Source organism: Ochotona curzoniae, unplaced genomic scaffold (assembly GCF_017591425.1).
Source record: "Ochotona curzoniae isolate NIBS_2020 unplaced genomic scaffold, NIBS_Ocur_1.0 contig_3190, whole genome shotgun sequence".
In the NCBI taxonomy this organism is placed as follows: Eukaryota; Metazoa; Chordata; class Mammalia; order Lagomorpha; family Ochotonidae; genus Ochotona; species Ochotona curzoniae.
This window is the reverse complement of record NW_024465751.1, coordinates 10,308,689-10,328,662: the sequence shown is the minus strand read 5'-3', so window position 1 is coordinate 10,328,662 and position 19,974 is coordinate 10,308,689. Positions and strand designations below refer to the sequence as shown.

Genomic DNA, 19,974 nt, shown 5'->3' with positions numbered 1-19,974 from the left:
CACAAAGTGGCTGAGTGAACTTAAAAACTAAACAAACAAACAAACAAAAACAAACAGAAAACTTTTCCACACACTGATACGAGAAATTCAGCTACATTTAATGCTGAAATGTTGAACAGCTGTTCCATGCAAATAGCATCCAAAAAAGAACAGTAGTACCTTCACTTTATATGAAAGAAACGACTCATAAAACTGTGACAGGTGGGGCCCGGCGCGGTGGCGCAAGTGGTTAAGTCCTCGCCTAGCACGCCCGGGATCCCATATGGGCGCCGGTTCTAATCCCGGCAGCCCCGCTTCCCTTCCAGCTCCCTGCCTGTGGCCTGGGAAAGCAGTCGAGGACCGCCCAAAGCTTTGGGAACCTGCACCCGCGTGGGAGACCCGGAAGAGGCTCCTGGCTTCGGATCGGCATAGTATCGGCCCGTTGCGCTCACTTGGGGAGTGAATCATCGGACGGAAGATCTTCCTCTCTGTCTCTCCTCTCTGTATATCCGCCTTTCCAATGAAAAAAATAATAAAAATAAATCTTTAAAAAAAAACTGTGACAGGTGAAAAATGTCATCACATAATAATAAAACACTCAACTTAATAGGAATATGCAATAGTTACAACCACATCCACATCTACGATCAAACTCCTAAAATGATATATAAACAATGTACCGATAGATCTGTAGGGTAATATAGTAATACAATAATAGCAGAAGACTTCAATACCTCATTTTCTTTGTTTCTTTTTAAGGTTTATTTATTTTGTAATAAATACAGAGAAAGGGAGAGAAAATGGGAGAGTGAGTGGCTGGGGGGAGAGAGAGAAAGGAAGAGAGAGAGAGAGAAAAAGAAAGAAATATTTCATTTGCTGATTCGTTCCCCAAATAGCTGCAACAGCTGCAGCTGGGGCAGACTGACACCAGGAGCCAAGAGCTTCTTTTGGGTCCTACATGTGTGGCTGTGTCCAGGCAACTTGGTCCCTGCTGCTTTTTCAGACCATTAGTAGGTAGCTGGATCCGAAGTAGAGCAGCAAGCTCTCTACATATGGGCATGAAACGGTGACCATACTGGATACCAGTGCCACAGACTGAATTTTTCTCCACGTAACGCATGATGTCAGCTTCTGACTTTTAATATTAGATATATCACCCAGACTGAAATCAATAAAGAAGTAGGATTTTTAACCAGGTTCAGAGATTAAATGGATGTGGCAGGCACATAAAACAATTATACCCCACAGCAACAGAAAACATTATTTTTGCAGTAGTCATGGATATTCCTTAGTATAGAGACATTCTATCTCACAAATTCAGTTCATGAATTTAAAATGATTGAAATTATTCCAAATATTTTATCCAACCACAGGAAAATTAAAGTAGAGATGAGTACCAAAAGACAATCAGAAACAAAAACTTGGGCCCGGCGCGGTGGCGCAAGTGGTTAAAGGTCCTCGCCTTGCACGCCCGGGATCCCATATGGGTGCCGGTTCTAATCCCGGCAGCCCCGCTTCCATTCCAGCTCCCTGCCTGTGGCCTGGGAAAGCAGTCGAGGACCGCCCAAAGCTTTGGGAACCTGCACCCGCGTGGGAGACCCGGAAGAGGCTCCTGGCTTCGGATCGGCATAGCATCGACCCGTTGCGCTCACTTGGGGAGTGAATCATCGGACGGAAGATCTTCCTCTCTGTCTCTCCTCTCTGTATATCCGCCTTTCCAATGAAAAAATAATAAAAATAAATCTTTAAAAAGAAACAAAAACTTACAAATTTGTACAAATGGAATAATTCTAACACGGTGGACTAAAGAAGAACTTAAAAAGCAAATTAGAAAAAGTTTCAAGAGAAAGAAAAATACAAACACAACCTAATAAGGCTCATGAAACACAGCAAAACTGGTACAACAGAAAAGCCCATGGCAATGAAGAGCATGATTTCAAATAAATAAACTTTACAGCTCAAGAAATTAGAAAAAACATTCCACCCAGATTTATCAGAGCAAAGAAAGTATGTACAGAACAAAGTTAGTACAACAAAGGTCAAACGCAAAAACCCACAGCTAACATCTTGCTCTGCTACAACAAACTGCAAGATTTTCCTTTGTTATCTGGAACAGAGTGAGGATATTTTGCTGTCTGTACTTTTATACTAAAGGGTACCACACTTTTGAGCCAGAGATATTTGGGGAGAAAGAAATAAAAACACTCACAGAAAAGAATGAAGTTAAATCGTTTCCATTGGAAGATCACATGCCCTAAAAACCTAAACACTCCACACAAGTAAATAGCAACTATTTGAACAACAACAAAAAAATCTATAAACCTGTAGAACACAAAATCAACATAAAAGATTAGGTTTCTATATGCCAATAATAAACTACCTAAAAAGAACATACAATAACAGCAAAAGAACAAAATACCTTAGAACAAATCTAACCAAGGAGATGAATGCCTTTTATACTGTGAACTCCAAACACTGACAAAACAAAATTAAAGGAGACACAGTAATAACTGAAAGACAACCTGAGCTCATGGCTGTGAGAATTAATATTGTTAAGATGTCCATTCTCCTTAAAACAATGTAGAGTTCCATTACAATCCCTACCAAAATCCCAAACAGATTTTATGCAAAAAAGTAAAATCATGTGAAATCACAGAAAATACTGAGAAATAAAAATAATTTTGAGCAAGTAAGATACCTCATGTCTCTTGATTTGAAAACATACTGTAAAGCTACAGTGGTCAAAATAATGAAGTACTGGCATAACTGCATGCCTAGAGACCAATGAAATAGATTATAGAATCTAGAAATAAATCCATACATTAACAGTAAACTGATCTTTGGCAAGAATGTAAAAAAAAATATTGGTTTCAAGTCTACCTTCTGTATAAAGGGCATTGGGAAAACTCTGTATTTACATACAAAAAAAAAGAGAGAGAGAGAGAGAGACTGGACCCTTATCTTATACTGTATTTTAAAAATCAATTAAACCCATTAGCATCTTAAACATAAGAATTTGCTTCACCAGCTAGCCACTCTGTAATATGACCATATTGTTATTTTGAGAGTAGAAACATGACCGTGTGTGTGTGTGTGTGTGTGTGTGTGTGTGTGGAGAAACTTCAGTGAAATATTAACTGAAGAGGAAGTGAAATATTTTCTAACCAAGTGTCCAACTATTCCTCACCACCTCGAAATTTAGTTCCTATAATTTGTTTTCAAAGTATCTTTCACTCAGATGTTCTCTTTCCATTGTCTTGTACAACTTGTTTTCCTTTCTTTGTCAATGCATTCCCATTAATTTGTAATGACTACACTCAAGCGCTGTCTGCAGAGCTCCTAAAATGTCACAGTTCTAATTAACACCTTTCGCCATGATGCATTGGTGCCAAACATGTACTGCCACTGCATGGGTTTCCAGATATAACACATCTGTTTTTAGCCTGGCTTTGGACTACTTGATAAATGATATTTTAAACATTTATCTTTCTGATTACTGATTCAACAAAGTCATAAATGTGTAGTGAGACTAGGCAGCACATGACAGTAAAAGCACCTAGATGCTAGACTACAGTGTTTTCAGCATTATTGACGTATGAATTACAGCCAATTTGGAAAATCAATGATTACAGAAATATGCATTTCTTATCAGATTTCAGACACTGAAAAAAAAATCCCACCTTTGGACACAAATATGTTGACTATAATCCCAACTCCAGACACAAGAAACAAAAAAGCTATTGAAGGACGACGACCAACATGTCTTAGCAAAAACAATGTAAGAAATCTGGCAGGCACATCAGTCATCCCAAGTAGAAACTGAGACAGGAATAAGTCCTCCCCCAAGTTCTTAATGTCCAACATGATGCCATATGTACTGAAAAATGCCGAAAACCTGGGAAAGACAATACAAAGCCATTCGATAAACCCAACTGACAGAATGTTTTAATATAGTTTACATGTATTTCTAACTTTTTATTTCCCTTGGACATATAATTAGTACCAAAATGTTTGATTATCAGATGAAATAAAAGGATTCATGACACAATGTAAAGTTACTTAGAAAAACTTGAAAATATCAATAATGGGGGGAACATCCATAATCATGTAATGGGGGATTACATACATAAATTTACCAAAACTGATATACAGTTCATCACAATTCATACAACTGCTCTTTTCCACAAATTTATAGTAAATAGTCATAATTGCCTAGATTTTGTTATGTTTTGAAAACATCAAGGCTTAAAATCGTGTTGTAATTAAAAAACATTTACTATCATGCAAAATGTAACTTCTGTGATTTGAGTTAAGATTCCAGTAAATGTTTCATTTGCCAATACAGAGGTCCACTAGAATCAATAAGACAGAATAATACAGTCATACATGAGCGATGTGTATAGAAGCGTAACTTTATATTTGTGGTAAGGGAGGCAGCTGGTTCAGGGTCATGGGCTTGGAAGCCACTCCCCCACCACCACCCAGGTGCCCTCTCCTACCCGCCTGTGAGCTCTTTACTGTATTCAGAAACTGAATACAAGGATCATTTTTTAAACCTATGTGTGTTTGTGTGTGTTTATGTATTCAAACCTGTATATATGAAGATGCAGGTACAGACACATGCATGTATTCATTAGACATTACATATTGAATAATATATAGTGATTTCTGTATTTGTTTTCTAGACATAGAATCTTGGCCTCAGTGCACAAATTACCAGCTTCATTCTAGCACCCACAATAATTACATGTTTCTTTAGGTAGGAAAGTCATGTAACTTCTCTTACACTCTTGCACATTCTAAATTGAGCTAGAAATAAATTTTACATAAACAAGTGATAATTTTAATTTCTATTGTCTTGTATACATATATTAATCATTGTCATTTCTTGAAGAACAGTATTCAGGTTTTCCGTGTAGCTGAGCAATTTTATGGAGAATTGCACGTTTAAAAATATTGGAGAGCAACGAGAGATAATTGTCCAATAATACATAGTCAAACTTTTGTAAAACTTGAGTATGTGTACATGTAATTCAAAATATTATACTCCGTATCCTTATAAAATATTGCTACATATTTGTTAATTTTCCAGAAAATAATCTTTCTTTTCTCCATTTAATGGAATCTTGTTACAATCCAGTTTTACCCTTTGAGACTTTCTTTCCTCCAGTTCCTGTAAATCATAACCATCTTCAGTAACCCATTCCCCAAATCTGAATCCAAACGGATATTTTTAATCTTTAATCCTGACTACTTGTCTTTGTACTTTTATGCCTGACAATTTGAACAAAAAAAGAGTAAAAAGCTATCCCCTTAGAACAACGGTCCTCACATTGCTTAGCGTGACACTGAAGCCGTTGAATAGGTGTTAAAAGATGAAAAGGCAGGCTACTTACCCCAGAAAGGATCCAAAGAGCAATGTCCTACACACGGTAGGGTTAAAAATGACCTCTTTCATTTTTAAATGATTTTTCTTTATATTCAGTTCTTCCTTCATTTTCAGTGTCAAAATCTTCAAAGACAATGAGTAAAAAATCATTTAGACTGTGTAGAAGGAATCTTAATTTCCAAAAATTATTTTTTTTACTCCCTCATACACCAATACTCTTGATTGGAATCATGCAATAAAAGAGTTATCTCCCATAACCACGTTGGTATGCATATTTAAAGTGTCTAATAAAGAGTAAAGTAATTAAACCATTAAACAAAATCAATGCATGAATAGGTAACACTATATGCTCCAAGCCTTGTAACACAGACTTATAAGGGACATAAAAATCGTATAGAAATCCTTTTCTGGACCTGGCACAATAACACAGCGGTTAATGTCCTTACCTTGAGCTTGCCGGGATCCCATATGAGCACCGGTTCTGATCCTGGCAGCTCCACTTTCCATCCAGCTCCCTGCTTGTAGCCTGGGAAAGCAGTCCAGGACAGCCCAAAGCCTTGGGACCCTGCACCCTCATGGGAGACCTGGAAAGAAGTTCCTGGCTCCTGGTTCTGGATTGGCACAGCACTGACCATTGCGGCCACTTGGGGAGTAAATCATCCAAAGGAAGATCTTGTTCTCTGTACATATTACTTTCCAATAAAAATAAATAAATCTTTTAAAAAAAAGAATCCTCTTCCAGTGCTCCTGATATTATAAAATTATCTGCTGCTCATTGGAAATCTCTGATGTACTCTTGTGCAACACTGAAATACCTTGTTAATTGACATTTCTTACCAAAACTCAGCTCGTCATAAAATCAACAGCAAACTGTCTCCAAGAACCTCTCATGACATTCATCACACTGGTGGTGAGGCCTCCCACATTTACTAAAGTACTGGAAGTATTCCAAATAGCTTTTTCTATTATAATTTCTGATTTATCATGTGAGTTTTAAATGTCCATGACTTTTTATTAAAGATTTACTTTATTTTGATTGGAAAGGCAGATATGCAGAGAGGAGGAAAGACAGAGAGGAAGATCTTCCATCCGATGATTCACTCCCCAAGTGACTACAATGGTCAGTGCTGCATCTATCCTAAGCCAGGAGCTCTTCTGGGTCTCCCACACTGGTGCAGGGTCCCAAGGCTTTGGGCCGTCCTGGACTGCTTTCCCAGGCCACAAGCAGGGAGCTGGATGGGAAGTGGAACTACCAAGATTAGAACCGGCGCCCATATGGGATCCTAACGCTTTTAAGGCAAGGACTTTAGTCACTAGGCCACTGCACTAGACCTTATCTCTATTACTTTTTAAGGGATTTATTAAAACTTTAGATTCTCAGAGTCAATGCATGGTAATTACTATGACACAATCTTCATTCTTGTGCTAATGTGATATTAATACAAGGAGAATCAGTTCAATATAATTCACAGATATAATTCTAAAAGTGTAATGATACGTCTCTTTTTATCTTCCTCTTCTCTCCCTCTCTTTTTCTTCATTCTTTACCTCCTTTCTTTCTTGACTTTTATATTTGTATTATACAAATTTTTCATTTGCATTCTAGTCAAAGCTGTAATGCCTCAGTAGACATTTTAACAGGGAAAAAGAACTTAGATCAGTTTAAAATTTGATTTACATAATCAAATTCTGTAAACATAGCATTTTATCTTAATATATAATTGTGTACATTTCATTTAATTTGTTTTGCCAAAAGAACTTCAAAATGCCTGCTCTAACACTAGAATTAAAAGATAATTTATTTCAGTGTTGAAAATTTTTGAAATCTGGACACAATGTATGTTACATAATATGTATTTCCTATAAATGCTTTGAAGACTTTTCAAATATACCCTTTAAAAATTAAAATATTCTAGCATAATCATAAATCCTAGTAGTTATACTTATTTTGCAATAATCTTCCCATAGACAGAGACAGCATACACTAAAGCCACTTTGGATTTTAACACATTATCAGAATCACATTGAATCATTTTCCCACTGATCTATTGTACGTTGTGTGAGAAAACTGAACAAGTTCCTTACACATTTCTTTTCGCCTTAATTAGAATAATGATTGCAATCAACTTAACATTCACATAATCTGTCAGGACAGGCACAACTGGTGAATCACAAGGCAATGCTTAGCTTAGTACAGACAGGAGTGTTGAGAAAGCTGAAATAAGAAAATTCCATGACTTTTTTTTTGTTTGTTTGATTATACTTTTCAAGGAATTTACAAAGTTTTGGTTACCTTATAGACTGTCTGAACACTACCTTTGAAGTTTGTTGAGATGGTAGCCTATATGCTTCAAAGGGACCCAGGCCATTTCAGATACATAGTTTACTTGTCTATTTCTGCTGTAATTTGGTGGTAAAGGCAGAAATGTTAACATCTTTTAGAGCAAGCCACCCTCAGAGGTGTCATGTTGGAAGTTTGTCAATGCTTGTACTGACTGCAAGAAATCAGAGTGGTTGTGCAGCCGTGACTCGGCATTGCCCTCAATGCCCAGTGAAATGCCCCTAGAGTGGACTTTGAAAATCCCTGTGTCATTTCCCTAGTCAATTATTTGTCAGTTCCAGAAACAATCTTAAAATCATTTTCAAACCTGCACTCACCTTAGGGCCTGTGTCCCGAAAGAGGAGTTTCCCAAGCTCCTCCATCAGAACCTCTCTCTATGCCAGACCTTGCATGTACCGGTGGTGGGCCAGCCCTCCTTGCTGGCCTTCAATCCATTCCAGTTCTAACTGTTGGATGCTTCAGTTTAGCCAAGGCTTGTCCACACCCAGACACTAGTCCTTACAGGTGAGCGCAGGAGCCACAATAGGGAGCAACCCAGACCAGGCAAAGAGAAAGATACCCATCAGCATATGGCATAGGCGGGGTCAGACCAGGTTGAACCCGTTCACGTCACCCGCTGGCGAATCCAAGCACCAGAAAAGAGAGTGGGTCGGGCCAGGTTCGGTGGTGATACAAACCAGTGCACATTACAGAATGCCAAGATTGGGTGAACTGTACCAGATGTGGTAGCAGCGCCCAAACAGCACACATGAGAATCAGGTGGGGAGGGGGCTAAACCGGCAGGGGGAATGTGGGCTCCCCTGCTGGACAACCACTCCCATTGGAAAGCATGAGTTGGGATGGGGGCAGACCAGACCAGGAGGGTCTATAACACCTGTGGGTCTCATGTGGACTAGATCAGGGAAAGGCCAGGTTGGGCTGACAGTTCCGACTGGTACAAGCAAAAATTAGAGTGGGTGAGGGTTGGTTGGGCTTTGCCACATAATCAGATGGCAGAGCCTATCACTGAGGGCTTAATCTGTCAAATTAAACTCCAGAAAAACCTGTAGAGTAAATAATCTGGGAGTGGGAGTGACCTGGCAGGGAGGTAGTGGGCACCTCCCTCGTGGGTAACCACTCCCACTGTAGAGCACAAAAACCAGGACAGGGGCAGGGGTGACTAGACAGAGATACCTGCCAATATGTGTGTGGGCTGGATAGTAGGGCAGGTTGGCTTGCACTAGGCTTCAATGCCCTTTGACATGTTCGAGAGCTAAATGGGATGTGGGACAGACTGAACAAGCCTGTGGTACATACTGGTATGCATGGGAACCAGCGTAAGGGCCAGGCCTAGTAAGAGTAATGGGGAGTCGCCCCAATTAGGCTGCAGTTCCCACTCATTTTTGTGAGAACCAAGTATGAAGTGGGTAGGATTGAGCTGGTTTACAACACCCATCAGTTCGCGTGGAAGACAGAGCTGGAAACAGAACTGATCCAGCAGTTGCAATGACCACATGTGCATAAGCTGATTGGAGTGATGGATGGTGTCGGACCCTATGCTGGCAAGCACACAGCAAAATCAGGTCTGAGATCATCTCAGACGAAGTTTCTTTGGAGATCCTCTAACTGAACTGCTGATCTCAGAACTCCAACCATGAAGAGACTATGTCAGCCAGTGGATTCTGAACAGATTTCATTGTGCTTGATACAGCGAGATTGGCAGCAATTTAGAACTGTTGAACTATCAAAACTGCTTGTGCAGGACCCTGGGAGCATGCCTCACTTCCGGGACCTGGGATGGTTGGGAGGCTGGGTGGGGCTTTTCCCTTTGTTTCTCTCCTTTCCCCAGATACAGGAAAAAAGTGATATTATTGTGGAAACAATGGTATTACCCACTTTCCTGTAACCCTTGACACTTTGTACCCTAATCAACCAAGTAAGATCATTTTTTTTTTAAAAAAAAAGGCATTTCAAAAAGTTCATACAAATATCATGGAAGAAAAATATGCAGGGATTTAAAAACAAGTTTGTATCAAAGCAAAATGCTTGGATTTCATTTTTCCTCACACTTTTTGTCTCACCGGTTGATCCAAGTGACTGGCACACTTCAGATATCTGTTCAAATAAATTCATAAATCCTTAAAAAAATAAATGTCATGGATTGAAAAAAAATGTTTTTCAAATCTGCAAATAGCAAGTATACACAGAAGGTGCTGATAACAATAGTGAATCTTCCCTGACTTCTTATCCTTCTTGGCTCCGTACATCAATAACTTTACTTGTTCTTGTGGTGATTGTATAGCACTCAGGACTGGGGTGATAAATGATTGTGATCTTTCCTTACCTCAGCCGTCAAACTTTGTGCCACATCTTTTTTTCCATTCATATAGGCAATTCTCTTAAGTTCTTTTAAGGCCTGTTCTGTTCTTCCTGTTGCGATGAGCCAACGCACGGACTCTGAGACCATGCTGTTTGGAAGGGAATAGATAGTTTCAGAAGGAATATTTCACATTCCAGTCTGGAGAGATGCTTTCATTTTTACAGAAATGAATTATCTTTGCAGCTTACATTGTCCCTCCTGCTTACACAGAGCTCATCTGGATTGTTCAATCAGCCCTCTGCCCACTCTAATCTTTACCTATTCAGTGCTCTTCATCTTGGGATACATTTTATTTTGATTCGCAAGTAAATAAAAAAACAATTTCCCTTTTCAAAAGTAGGACACAATTTTCCTTTTTTTCAGTTTTATTTCAGAAATCATTGCCGTCTACATGTGTGACTACAATGGAAATTCACAATTTTTAAAGATACACCTTTGTTATCAGAAGTTTGAAGTATAACCAGAGTTTTATATTGTTAACTTTGATCAACATCCACCATTTTATTTCTGAAAAGACTAATTAAAGTTTCTGAACACTGCATCAAGTACTTTGGAAGTGAAAGACTATTTTTTTTTTCATAAACAGAAATCAGAAAAGAAACCATTTTATTCAGGTACATTTTCTGGAAATAATCCTAACAACCAAGAGGATAAAAAAAAAACAGATGAAATGAAAATTTAAATAGGAATTTTAAAATTTTATATTAACTTATGTTTATTTACTTAAAGGTCAGTGAAATGGAGAAACTGCAATGGACCAAGGACATTCATTCACCTGCAGTTTACTCCCCAGAATTTAATCAGGAGCTGCAAAGTATGTGACAGGAACCCAGTAACTTGAGTCAGCAATCACAAGCCACCAGCTGACAGCATTTTATAAAATTTACTACTGAGCTCCTCTTGTTAAAATTAAGTTTTGATTTTTAAATTTCTTTTTTTTTCCAGCATTACACTTAGAAATAGCTCTGAATGCAGGAATAAGTAGTAAAATAGTTCTCAGTGGTAAGAAACAAACCCTCAAGAATCACAAATATTTAAGCAAAATGGTTTTATATTTAACCAAGTCCACATACCACAAAAAGAGAGCGAGAATGAGGAAAGGCACGGATATTGCCAGCTGGAGCATGTGCCAGTCGCGGATAGCATAAGCTATTACTCCAAGCGATGCCTGCCCCAGACTAAAACAGATTCCATAGGCCATGAGAATTGTGGAGTGCCATTTGGATGATGTCTCTTCTATAACTAAAGGGAATCAAGGATATTCAAAATCATTGAAGAAAAAGGACGGTAAAAACTCAAGCACAACGTATATGTAGATACCAAAATAAACTTACGGAGCACGATGCAATTTGCTTGAAGTGAACCCAAGCAGGCAGAAAACAGAAACCTCAAAACACAGTAAACGGAAAACACGGGGGCAAATGCACAGCAGGTGCCCAAGATGCCACACATCACGCAACAAAAGAGCAGCAGTGGCTTCCGTCCAAATCTATGATCATAGCAGGTAACTCAGTGAAAATTACATCGACACACTGTAAATGATTAGAACCTCCAGATTCCTAGAATTTCTACTTCCTTTTTTCCACCTGCACATTACACAAGAGTGACACCACAAATGCCCATAAAGCACCTATCTTTAAGTCACTTCCATGGCTTTCCATGTAGCAGAATTTACACATGATGTTTGCAAATCATTAAAATGATAGCTTTGTGAAAAGATAAAACACATGAAATTGCAAGAGGTAGTATATGTCATCCCACTCAAGGTTATAAAATAATCATTAAATTGACAATCTGCCATGATGCACAGATACATCATGGATCTTGGTCACACAAGCATCTACTAAAGCCATGTTAGCCTACTTATCAAGTAAGTTGTGTGTAGAATTTCGTGTCATTATTTTTTTTCATGTCATTATTTTATCAGTTTTCAATCTAAACATCAGCGAACTTACTAAGGCAAAAGGGGAAGACTATTCAGTTCTTTCTGATGATTAATGTTAGTTTTCCAAATTTGACTCACAGAAGAAGTTTAACAGAAAATCCATGGCATAAAATTGGTGATGTCAAAGCCAATAATAGAATTTCATCCTTGAACGAGCTATCCTATCAGCAAACTTCTCATAAAACAACAGAATTCATGTTTGCACATAAGAGCGAATCTTTTCATTGTCTTTGACCTCTTCTCAAGCCCCAAATACAGTTATCATATTCTGGTTATTGTTACTAAAAACAAAGTAGAACAGTATATGTGTTCATTCTGAATGTAATCTTTGCTAAATAGTTTGTATTGTTATATGTAATTAACGTAGCTGAAAACAAAATGCAAATAATTATACGTTAATATTTTCCTCTTACAGAAAAAAGTGATCAAATATAAGTGGTGCATAAGAACCAGGCCAAGGCTGTTCAGCAATATTTCATAGCAAGTCCTACTCCTTTTGGATCCAAGTCCCAACACTTGTCATGATATACAACGGAAGTGCATATGAATTTGACATCCCATCCAACTTCCTACGTGTAATGTTAAGATCCAAGAAAGTTACTATTGTCAAACTTATTTGAGTTTCTTAACCTACTGAAACTCAAAGAATTGCTGATTCTGGTTCCACTGAATTAGTTCCACCAAGGTGGCATTCTTAGTTGCATCTTGCTACTTAAACAGTTATATGATTTACTAATTTGATTATTTTCTTCTTTATTAAGAGTCATAATATTAATTCCAATCTTCCTAGTTTAATTTTCTCTATCTGCCCACTTTTTAAAGACAGTGCCTCAGTAGTCTGACAAGTTTCTGCAGCTGTTTTTCAGTCTATCCACAAGAAACTAATTTAAGACCATCATGTATATTTTATAAAGATCAAATATATATACAGATTTTCATATGATCACATTATTTTTACTATCAACTTTGAAAGTATAAGGATTTAACTCTCAAACAACCTTAGCTTAGTTTTTTGGAGAAGATTTATTTATTTTTATTGGAAAATCAGATTTACAGAGAGGAGAGAAAGATCTTCACTCCTCTGGTTCACTCCTCAGGTGGCTGCAACAGCTAGAGCTGAGCAGATCCAAAGCCAGGTGCCAGGAGCTTCTTCCAGGTCTCCCATGAGGATGTAGGATCCAAAGACTTTGGGCTGTCCTCTACTGCTTTCCCAGACCACACACAGGGAGATGGAAGGGAAGTGGAGCAGCCACAACACAAACAGGTGCCCACACAGGATCCCAGTAGTTGCAAGATGATGACTTTAGCCACTAGGCTACCATACCGGGGCCTTTAGCCTAACTTTTCCTAATTACCTCAGTGAGGCTTTTCCATTCATGTTTGTTACTATTCATTTCTTAAGCATTTTTGTCTATACATTTAAATTTTTTTTTTCCATTGTAAAGTCAGATATACAAAGAGAAGAGACGGAGAGAAAGATCTTCCATCCGATGATTCACTGCCCAAGCAGCCACAATGAACAGAGCTGTGCTGATCTGAAACCAGGAGCCCAGAGACTCTTCTGGGTCTCCCACATGGATACAGGATCCCAAGGCTTTGGATAGTCCTCCCCTGCTACTCCAGGCTGTAAGCTGGGAGCTGGATGGAAAGTGGGGCCACTTGGACCAGGACCAGTGCCTAGATATGATCCTGATGTGTGCAAGGCTAGGACTTCCGTTGCTAGGCTATCACAGCACGGCCTATACACTTTTTCATCCTGCTTTCCTACCTGATCGTTCTCAGCTTAAGTTTCAGCCTTTTCAGAAGCCCAGATGGTGACCTTCAGGTGTCCCAAGTTTTGCATTTTCTCAAATAGTACTCCCCTCTAATTTGGCTGCTGTCCTCTTTACATGGACATGCCTTTAATGTGTACAATACTCAGCATAAATGTCTAAAAATGTTAGACATGATTCTTGAGCAGAAGGCAAAACTTGATCCTGCGCAGGTATGCACAGCTGAATACACTGCCTCCCTGGAGGGGAAGGACAACCCTATCCTGGAAGGTATTGTGTGTGTGTGTGTGTGTGTGTGTGTGTGTGTGTGTGTGTGTGTGTGTGTGTGTGTTTTAACACACAGGGTGCCTGTAGCCGGGCTGTGTGGCTCCTCTCTGAAGGGCTTAGGTGGGGCCCAGCCAAAGGCACTCAGTGAAGCCCATTGGGCAATCTGGCAGTGTATCCTCATGGTTCAAAGGGTCTTGATTTACAGGGGAATAACAGGATCTCACAGGTGATAGTGGGAGAGGAGCTGTGGTTTTTATACCCAGGTTAGGAATTACAGCTGAGGGACTTCCACAGACAAGTCCGTGACATGGGTATGTAAGTAGAGGACTAACAACAAATTGGTTTGGGTGGGGGAGAATAAGAGTGAGAGAAGTGGGTCAGACAGCAGAATCTATGGGGGAAATGTGGGCTCATCCCTGCAGAACTGCAACTTCTACTGGCTCGCCCAAGAACTTCAGTGGGGTCAGGCCTCGCTGGTGAGCTAAGTGAGCAACCCAGCTGGAATTGGGGTTCCCACTGGTGAAGAAGAGAGTAGGATTGAGGACAGCATGCTTGGCTGGACATGGTTGCAGCCTGCACCAGCACAGGTATGCACTGGGACTGTGGAGTATCAGATTGGGCTAGACTCCAGCCCCCACTGGTACGCGTGACAGCCAGGTTGGGTGTAGAACAGGCCAGGCTATGTCTTTACTCCCGATGAACTATGTGAAATCTGTGTCTGGGTGCAGAACAGGTATTCTTGGGCTACAACAACCGACAAGAACCAGAATGGGAGTGGCTGGTTGAGCAAAGTTACTATTCTTGCCAGGGCAGGAAGTGAACAAAGTCAACCTGGGCCAATGATCCACTGGTGTGTGTGAGAATTGTCACTGGGAGGAGACTCCATGGAGGAGCTCAGGAAGCTCCTTCACTTGGTTGCAGTCCCTGCAGGTGAGGGCAAGGAAACAAGGCAAGCAGCAGCCTAGATAATGCCTGGTGACAATACCTGCCAGCATACATTTGGGTCAAGTCTGGGGACAGACCAGTCTGAGCAAGCACATAACACCCACTGGCAGATCTGAGAACCAGGTCAGGAGCAGGAAGAGCCAGATCAGGCTTCAACACCAGCCAGTTCACATTAGGACCAAGACAACAATCAGTCTGGTCTGAAGCACCCACCAGTAGGACCTGGAACAGGGCCAACTAGACTACGGCAGGCTGTACAATAAGATTGCAGATGCTGAGGTGTGGCAAGTCATGCCAGCCAGGGCCCAGCAGGGGCCAGGTACACAAGTCCCAGAGACGGGAGATCTGACAGGGCTCAGGTAGCTTGGCTCAAGTCCTGGGATCCACTTACATGGTGGGGCCGAGTTCCTGAACCCCCAGGATGAGGGAAGCGGTGGGGCTTGGATCACTGGCCCATATTCTGGGGCCTGCCTTTTAGGCGGATGTCAGGTTCATGAACCCCAGGCTGGGGGATCCAGAGGGCCTGGAGTCACCTGGCCTGGGTCCTTGGACTCAACTACAAGAGCATGTCCTACTTAATGGAAAAGATGGAGCAGTGGACACAAGCCCTGTTGTAAAATGAGCATATGGCAGCTCATTTGGTGCTGTAGCAGGAGAACAGAACTAACTGGACAACTACCCCAAACAATGACAGCAAAAACACTCAGCAAATGGAGCCAATGAACATTGGGAAGCTGACATCATCCTCGGATTTGGTGAAATTGGCGGCATTTCAGAACTATCCAAACCATTTGGACAGAATCCTTGGAATCTGTACACATTGAGACTCTGTGTTGATGCGAGGTTCCTCATCCCCGGGTCCTGGGACGTGTGGCAAGTCATGAGTTGTTTCCTCCTTGTTGCTCCCCTTCCCCCAGAAACAACCAGAAGAAACAGTAAATCTGAAAGCAATGAGCACACCCAATTTTTCCTAAACCTCAATCCTTCCCACCCTGCTCCAGCATGTAATCACCATAAAATATAAAATTTATATTTAAAAAGGAAGACAAAACTTACCTGTCACAAAGCATGTTAAATAGAGGAGTACCCACCACATACCCTGCCATGTAGATGGCCTGGGCAAAGGTTTTGAATGACTGAAATTTGCACACTAAATTCCACTGTAAAAGATCGGACAGAAAACAACACAACGTAAAATATTAATACATCACTCAAGACAATGCCATAAATATAACTCATGAGTAGGTTAAATTGTGTAACTAGTTGGTAAAATGAGAAAAAAATGCATAAAAATGACTTACCAATATTGACAAAAGCTGTAATTCAGACACCAGAGTGAAAAGAATAAAGAGTAATCCTATCTTTAATAAAGAGGAAGTTCTCCATAGGAATAGAATGTAGTAAGAACATACTAATAAACATCTCAGCGGATATGCTGTGCAGTATCGTTGTATCTCACTGTACGAGTGACTCTTTCACCACACAGTGCAGAGCTTCAGTCTCCACCTTTGAATTCTTAGCTATTATAAAAACAGTACTTCAAACACAAATGTATAAATCAAAAGAAATTTGATTTTCTCCGTGTCTAAATTTTCCAAGATTTTTGTCAGATACATTCTGTTTCTTAGTCAATAGGCATCTAAGAAGAAAAGCTCTTTAACAAGTCACCTGAATTGGGAAGGGAATACAGCTAGATCAAAAGGGCTTTTCTTTAAATCGGGGAATACACACCAAGCCAACACAGAGGCAAAGTATAGGATAACTTTACTAGGAGAGGTGGTAATGTAGATGACGAAGAAGGACTCCCCAACTCAAAAGACAAAAGAAAGTGGGAGGTACGGGAAATTAGAACTCAGAATTGGTCCTTGGATAAGATACCTCATAAGCACCATTACGGATGCTTTTACACCTTTCTAAAAGCTGTGGAATCCCATTCAGGATTTTTGAGCAAACAACATTCCTACACTCATTTTCCTGAAAGGTCGTTATGGCAAGAGGGAGGAAATGAGGAGTCTGCCAGGAACTTGAGAGGAGAGACTTTGCCATTGGGCATTGCAGGGCACGGTTGAAGACAAGGAAATGAAGCGTCTTCATGAAAAGTTGAAAATGAAAAGTGAGCAGAGCTGCGTATGTAATAAGTCTCACAATGACACCAGCGTGTTGGACCCACACATTTGCAGTGGGAGGAGCAGAATTTGTGCCATAGAAAGCTGCACAAGGTTAGTGCTGACAGCATTCTTTAAAATCCCTCACTTCTAGAAAGTACTATGGAATTTCTTCTTCTGAGGAAGGAGGTTATAAATCCAGCACCTTTTGTTTTTTTCAATTGAAAAACAAATGTTCTGAAACCATAGAGATTTTACCTAAGTTACTAATGAACAAAGTTTAACCTACCTTGAACTCATTTTAGGTCAGACAAATCCTGATTTAAACCACTGTTTCATTTAATCTGTTAATCACTCACATTGGCCAGGGTGATACATTTAACTGATTAAATATTTAAAATCAGAATAAAATAGCATTCCAATTTTCACCTCTTGGAGTGTCATATCCATTATGTTATCTTTTATAATATGAAATGACTTCAGCAGATTATTGTTTATAGGCATTGCTTTTATTCTTCTTTGAACTAAGTTCTTTATGAAGTAGTCATTTATTTTTATTTCAAAGGCAAATTCCTTCATAGAAAAGGGGAGACACACAGAGAGATTTTTGCATCTGATGATTTACTCCCTAAATAACCGAAATAGCCAGAGTAGGGCCAGTCTAAAGCCAGGAGCCTGGAGCTTCTTGCAGGTCTCCCAGGAGGGTGCGGGAATCAAAGAGCTTGAGCCATCTTTCCCAGCTTTCCCAGGCACTTTAGCAGGGAGCTAGATCAGGAGCAGAGGAACCAGGACTCAAGCCTGTAGCCCATATGGAATGCTGGTTCCACAAGCAGAGACGACTCTCCCCAGCACCAGCCTCCAAAATACTGCCTTTTTACTCTTTATACAGTGAACTCTTATTTAGTGCAACATTCAGCCTTTAGTTACCAATGGTAATTAAAATTTTGTAATCTCAAAAATACAATAAAAATCAATAATTATAAAAGCCTATGTGGCCATGAGGCTTATAGCTGAGAAACTACCCATCTCTCAGGAACAAACCGGGATTCAACAAAATTATGGCTCTAAGTGGATCTATCCTTTGTGTTTATTCTCTTCTTTCTTCTTTTTACAAATTGTTCAAGTTACTAAAAGCTTTGTATTTTTTTTTTGAGTTAACATTTGGGGAACAAGCGGTATACTGCATAGATTTTTTTTTTAATTAACACGGGGCTTGACATGATATGCAAATGGAGTCATAAGATTTATTAGGTATAAGAATTAGGAGATGAACTTAATCCTCCCTAAATTTAATTTTCTACATTTCAACTTTGTTGAAGACAGACCTGTATTTTGCACATCATGTTCCAGGCACAAAACCCAAACCAGAAGACAAGTAGATAAATTTGTGTTGAGTCCTGTCATATGTCGATTTTCAAATGTTTTATACATATTGATCTAATCTTTGTAATATCTCTGAAATAAACACTATCACATAATGTGTAAAATTTGTGTTTTTAATAATTGTGTTAAAATAAAATAAAAACTAAGATTGTCCTCAAAAGCAAGAAATAATATCATACTATTTTAAACATTGGTGAACTAAGGCAAAAAACTGCCACACTGTGAGTGATAAACCTAGGATTTTAACTTTAATTTAATTTTCAATTTATTTTAACTTTTAATTTAAAAATTTAAAATTTAACTTTTAGTTTAATCCAAACGTGTTTTCCTCTTATTCTCATTTTACATATAAAATGATGTTGCATTTTTAAATATGAAAAGGAATATACGTAAAGCATATCAAGGTCAAAAAACTACAGTTATGTACCTTAATGCAAGCTCAGTCACTTAGCATGAGAGATTCTTGAATCTTGACTATCCTGTATATTGGAAATATGTCTTCTAGCTCATGAAATCCTAAAATCCACTCCCAATTCAGTCCTTGTCACCCACTATAAATCTATTACCTCCATTATGATGGTAGAACTGAAAACACTTTGGTCATATATCCATCCTTCCAGGCATGGCTCTGTCTCCAGCTGGATGTTATTGATGTCTGACACATTGAGATGTAAGAGTTGCCACTGTGTCTGGCGGAACCGATGGCATTTCTCTGGTTTCTGACTTGGGTCCATTGGGATGGATACTCTCAGTAGGGCTTCAGTGGTAAGGTTTGCAGACATGCTGGCTTCAGATGTGAGGTTGTCAAGGAGTTGTACGTAGCAACGGTGAGATGGGATTGCGGCTGTAAAATTCTCCATGAAGTCAGGAGAAGATGTCATAAAAATTAAAAGCAAAGACACGATCACATTCGAAATCTGAAACCTCCCACTGTCGCCGACGTACTGTAGAAGTTCTTCGAAGGCCATGGTTTAGGACACAAAGTGTCAGCTGTAGAATATCAGATTTTTCAGGACAGAAATAGTATTTTCACAAAATCATTAGTGAAGTGTATATATGAAAGTATATTTCTAAATTAGGAAGTGGAAGAATTAAAGCAAATGTGTATTTTGTTTTACATTACAAAGTTTTCTTTCCCTGTCTTCCTATGAAGTTCTCCAAACACTATATTACTCATTTCAGTAGAGGCAACGTGTTCTGTTCAATAACGACAGCAATTGTACAGGGGACACGTTCTTGAGGAAGCATTGCAATTGCATTTACACAATTCCTTGTGACTGTAGTTAACATACAATGCAATGGATTCTGCACAACTCCAAGGAAATGATCTTTCATTTAATATTAATAGACAGATAAAATTGCTTACATTTAAGGTTTACAACACACTGTACGTTACAAACCTAGAATTCATGCATCTTAGAACGGCAGATGTCTAGCTTGATCCATAGCTTCTCATAGCAATACCTTCAGACTCTGTTACACGCTATTC

At 39.4% G+C, this 19,974-nt stretch overlaps 1 protein-coding gene across 1 annotated transcript in view; it reads right to left on the bottom strand.

Annotated features, from left to right (window-relative positions):
* Positions 1-19,453, bottom strand: part of LOC121155938 (solute carrier family 22 member 22-like) — a 60,615-nt gene extending 41,162 nt beyond the window's left edge. The window contains exons 1-7 of the mRNA XM_040979445.1: positions 19,052-19,453; positions 16,054-16,157; positions 11,403-11,557; positions 11,142-11,310; positions 10,033-10,156; positions 4,766-4,788; positions 3,660-3,874 (exon numbers count right to left, since the gene is read on the bottom strand). Coding sequence (XP_040835379.1) covers positions 3,660-3,874; positions 4,766-4,788; positions 10,033-10,156; positions 11,142-11,310; positions 11,403-11,557; positions 16,054-16,157; positions 19,052-19,453 — 1,192 coding nt within the window. The remainder of the gene's footprint in view (positions 1-3,659; positions 3,875-4,765; positions 4,789-10,032; positions 10,157-11,141; positions 11,311-11,402; positions 11,558-16,053; positions 16,158-19,051) is intronic.
* Positions 19,454-19,974: the final 521 nt, after the last annotated feature.